General features: G+C 53.0%; 1 protein-coding gene across 1 annotated transcript in view; it reads right to left on the bottom strand.

Annotated features, from left to right (window-relative positions):
• MED20 (mediator complex subunit 20) overlaps window positions 1-4392 on the bottom strand; it is an 18305-nt gene that overhangs the window by 9723 nt on the left and 4190 nt on the right. The window contains exon 3 of the mRNA XM_004710762.2: window positions 1532-1785. Coding sequence (XP_004710819.1) covers window positions 1532-1785 — 254 coding nt within the window. The remainder of the gene's footprint in view (window positions 1-1531; window positions 1786-4392) is intronic.

Here is a 4392-nt window from a genome sequence, read left to right as displayed (position 1 = left end):
ACACACACACACACACACACACACACACACACACACACACGACACTACTACTGCACGCCACTCATCTCCGGAACAGGTGAGTTTGCTATAAGCACCCCATGCATTCTATGCATGTATGCATCATTTACTTGGGCGCATGGGGTTTGGGGTGGGGAGAACCTGCCTCAGAGGCAGAAACTTTAAATTAGGGAAGTAGGCAAATCAGGGAAAGACTGTTTGCTCCATAGTACTCAGCCGATGAGGGGCCAGGGGAGGGACTTTGAACTAGAGGGTATAATGCTGGTAAACATCCCTTGCACATGCTGTCCCATTCTGTCTTCTGAGGGTTGGGCCCAGCTTTGCAAAATTGACTAATAAAGCCTTGCTCTTGCCCTCCCCCCACCAACAACAAAAAACACTGACGTGGGCCCGAAAGAAGAAAGCAGCTATCAGACAATGCTCTACTGCTGTTCATAAGGCTGGTGCTGGTCCCTTCGCTCAGAAGTAGATCGCCAGGGCCGCCTTCCAAAGCTGCCCTAAGTCTGGATGCTCTGCTGAAACCTGCCCACCATAGGTGCCCTTGCTGGTATTTCTAATACCCACCACCTAGTTTCCAGAAGCACCCCAATCTGCAAGCCCTCCACGACCTGACAAACAGACCCATGAGAATATGCTACGTAATCACAACCTTGGCAACCCTATGGGGCAGTTCTGCTCTGCCCTGCAGGGTGGCTACGGGTCAAACAGACCCCGTGGCACAGAGGAACCACAATGAAACTCACACAGCCCCCAAGTTAGCAAAGCTCTCTAGTCTGTGACTTCCCAGAACGGCCGGGGCCTCGCGTGTGACATTTCTCACAAATGAACGTCAAAGACAGTCTGCATGTGCCGTCCTGCTCCCTCAGTGAAGTATAAACTCCCAGAGACTGGTTGTTACTTCTTTTTCTGTCCCTCATGCATTGGGCACCTGGTAGAACCTGTGGGCTTTCAGGGGTCCTACAGTTGGCTCCTGAAGTATTCCCTCTTTGCCATTTTCAACATGTATCGTTAGCCTCAAAGATAAAGTTGGCACACGCACACACACAGCACTACCACAGAAGAAAGCAGACAACAGATTAAAAAGATAAAGGTATTTTTGCTACTCGACACTTGAGAAAAGTATACCAAAGAGAGGTACGTGTGGGGACATGATTTTAGGCCCCCTACCCCCAATGGAACCGCACTGAAAAGCGTCCTGTGCTGCACGGCCCTTTTTCTGATGGGTGACTGGGCCCTCTCCACAACTCACCAGCCCCTCTTGGCACATCCCCACTCTTCCTCTGCTTTCCATGTGCTGGGAACCAGGCTTCCCATTCCTCCTCCTGGCCTAGAGAGTCCCTGAGCCATTAAGGACAGGGGGAGGCCATTCGGGGAGAGGGGGCAATGGTGCTCTGGCGGGACAGAGCAGGGAGGCATGAATCTGCGTGTCAACTACGAGACCTGGACCTCCCTAGATGCTTTCACGGAGCAGCCCCTTCAGCGCATCCTGACTCCCATCTCAGCCCCGTCTTACCTCCACGGAGATGCCCCGGGCGCTGGGCCCCATGGTGACAGTGCCCACCTTCACTAGGAAGTCACAGTACTGGTAACGGGTGCCCCGGGTCTCAATCTTGCTGGCTTTGGCACTCTGGAAAAAGCCCTTGAGCTTCAGCATGAGCACGTCAAAGTTGGTGTCGGCAATCAGGCAGGGGCCGTTCTCAAAGAGGGCGAAGCAGCTCAGAGGGCACTCGGAGTTGTGCATCACGTACATCAGCTTCCCAGACTGGCCTGTGAGGGCACACACACGGCTTGTCACCACCTGCTCCGCCGGCAAACCCCCAAAGAGAGTCAAAGGCACAGCACAGGGCCAGATGGCAGTCTCTGTGGGGGAATCGGGGAATCTCCGCCCCCCCCCCCAGCTTTCCCTGGGAGGGAGGAGGAGGAACAGCAGGCGAGGGAGGCAACATGTGCTAAGAGCAGCGGCCCAGCAGAACCGTGCGGGGCCCCGAGGGGACTGCAGCAGGGTTGTTAACAGGTTCGTCCTGAAGCCGAGGGCTAAGCTCACCGACAGAGGCTTAATTTTGAGAATGAATGCATATACACTTGACAGATATCCTTTGGTACACATTGTATATGCATGCCTCAATGAAAAAAAATGAAACCAAAGGAACAGCATTAAAGCAAGCCAAACAAAGCCGCTCTGTAGTCTTCTATCCACCCTACCTACCCTGACAGCCTGCTTCCTACGTACATAGAAAAGAGCCCCGGAAGCCACAAAGGGAACTACCTGAGCATGAGCTGGGCAAGGTCGGCCAGGGCCAGGCCGTGAGAAAGAAGTTGGAGCCACCATGCCTCAGGAAGTTTCTCCCGAAGGCAATGAGGAACCCTTTGGAAATCTGAAAAATGTCCAGATGTCTGGTGGCAGTTCTGCCCCAGGTGGGAAGAAACCCAGAGGCATACCTCATTGGGATGACCCAGAAGATGAGATCATGGACTCAGGTGATGCTGGAACGGGCTGAGCCCTTGGAGAGCATGTGACAGGGTGATGTGAGAAGATGTTACAAAGCCCAGCCTTTGTGCTGTGGGGAGAGGGGAGGTTCTTCTTCTTTGTTGTGGGGTATGTCTTTGCCCATGAGCCCAGAAGCACGTAAGCAGAGACGGAGTAGGACAAAGGCTGCAGGGAGCTCGCCAAGCGCTGCTGACCGCACACAATACCTTCTCCAAGCGCTTTCACCATGGATTCGGGCTTCTAGCCATCTAGACTAGGAGAACATACAGGCCCGTCAGTGGCTTCCCGAGTTTGCATTCCCCTGCTGACTTTCAAACCCACCCAGGCACACCCCTCTCCTCCAGGGGTACCGTGGAAGAAGAGACCTGGTAATCGCTTCCATTACGGTTACAAACTCCACACTCACTGCCAACGACTCAATGCGACTCACAGCGACCCTACAGGACAGGGTAGAACTGCCCCTGTGAGTTTCTGAGACTGTCACTGTTTACAGTAGAAAGCCCTGTCTTTCTCCTGAGGGGCGCCTTGTGGTTTTGAACTACCAATCTTGTGGATCGCAGCTCAACACACCACTATGCCACCAGGGCTCCATTCATTAAGATGACAGCCAAGAACACGTGACGGGACAGACCTACTGTGTAACGAATGGAGTCACTGTGGGTTGGAGCTGGCACCATGGCAACTAACACAAACAAACGCACCAGGGGTCTTGAGAAGCAGCCCTCTTCAGCAGAAACACAGGAGGGACGGGAAGAGCTAGTCTCAGCCCGGCTAGCCTCTAAGAAATGGGATTTTCTCCCTGGTTCCTGTAGGTTCGTGCAAGAAAGGGAGCTGAACTTAACGTGGGAAACGGACGGAGGCAGGAAAGGGAAGGCTAGCTCTCCTTCCATGACACACTGTGAGAGTTCATCCCAGGGATGGCAGTCCTTACACTTACCCCACCCGTGGGTTAGGACGTGAGCGACACACAAGTACTTAGCCCTGACCTCAGGAAGCTGTCAGCCTCAGTATAGATAAGCAAAACACGTCAACCACCACCACCGCCAAAGCCACTCCCACAAGATGACAAACTGTGGGAAAGACCAGAGATCTTTTGGAAGGAAAGATGTCAGGGAAGGAAGAAATCTATGGGGCGAGAGTCAGCAGGAACAACTGTCACAGAAAAAGCAAGCCCAGACTGGGAGGTGAAGAGAAGGCAGGAGCCAGCTACCCAGAGAAAAAAAGGAGGCTTCCGAGACGGGGGTTCATAAAGCAGCGATGGAAAACCAGTAGAAGACAGTCTGGGCAGGGGCCAGGGGCGCCTATTAACTTCCTTACCTAGCCCTACCCTAAACACAACAGGCTCTGCACTCCACAGACCCACCGCTCCACATCCCTCTCGACTCCTTTCACCACCTCCTTTTTCGCTTTTCTTTAATGGCAACTCCTGCACTTAATACCAATTATATGCTTAACAGACACTCCAAGGACAGGCCTGGTCTTGAAAAGCGTCTGAGAGTCAACTGAAGCTTTCTTTCGTGAAAGGCACCTCTGCGGGGCATTTGCACACTGATGATACCGGTTTATCATGATAAAGGCATTTGCACACCAGCCCATCTTTGTGAAGCAGCAGACCCGGGGAACCCCGGCTGCTCTTTCACAGAGGAGGAATGGGAAGTTGAAAAGCAAAGGGGATAAAAAGTGACTTATCTAAGTAGTCCTCAAAAGTGTGGGTCCCTGTCCAGCAGCATCTACAGCACCTGGAAACTTGTAATATATGCCACGTGTCAGGTCCCACCCCAAACTTACAACCTGAGGAAGAAATGCTGGCTTCCTAGAAGGGTGTGTGTTAACAAGCCCTCCGTCTGGGTGATGCTCATGGTGACCAGAGGGAGGACCACAGATCT

The sequence above is a fragment of the Echinops telfairi genome, unplaced genomic scaffold (genome assembly GCF_000313985.2).
Source record: "Echinops telfairi isolate 266 unplaced genomic scaffold, ASM31398v2 ScPeMD7_3533;HRSCAF=4204_1, whole genome shotgun sequence".
In the NCBI taxonomy this organism is placed as follows: Eukaryota; Metazoa; Chordata; class Mammalia; order Afrosoricida; family Tenrecidae; genus Echinops; species Echinops telfairi.
Note: the sequence above shows the minus strand (reverse complement) of the source record. Positions and strands in the feature narration are given on the sequence as shown.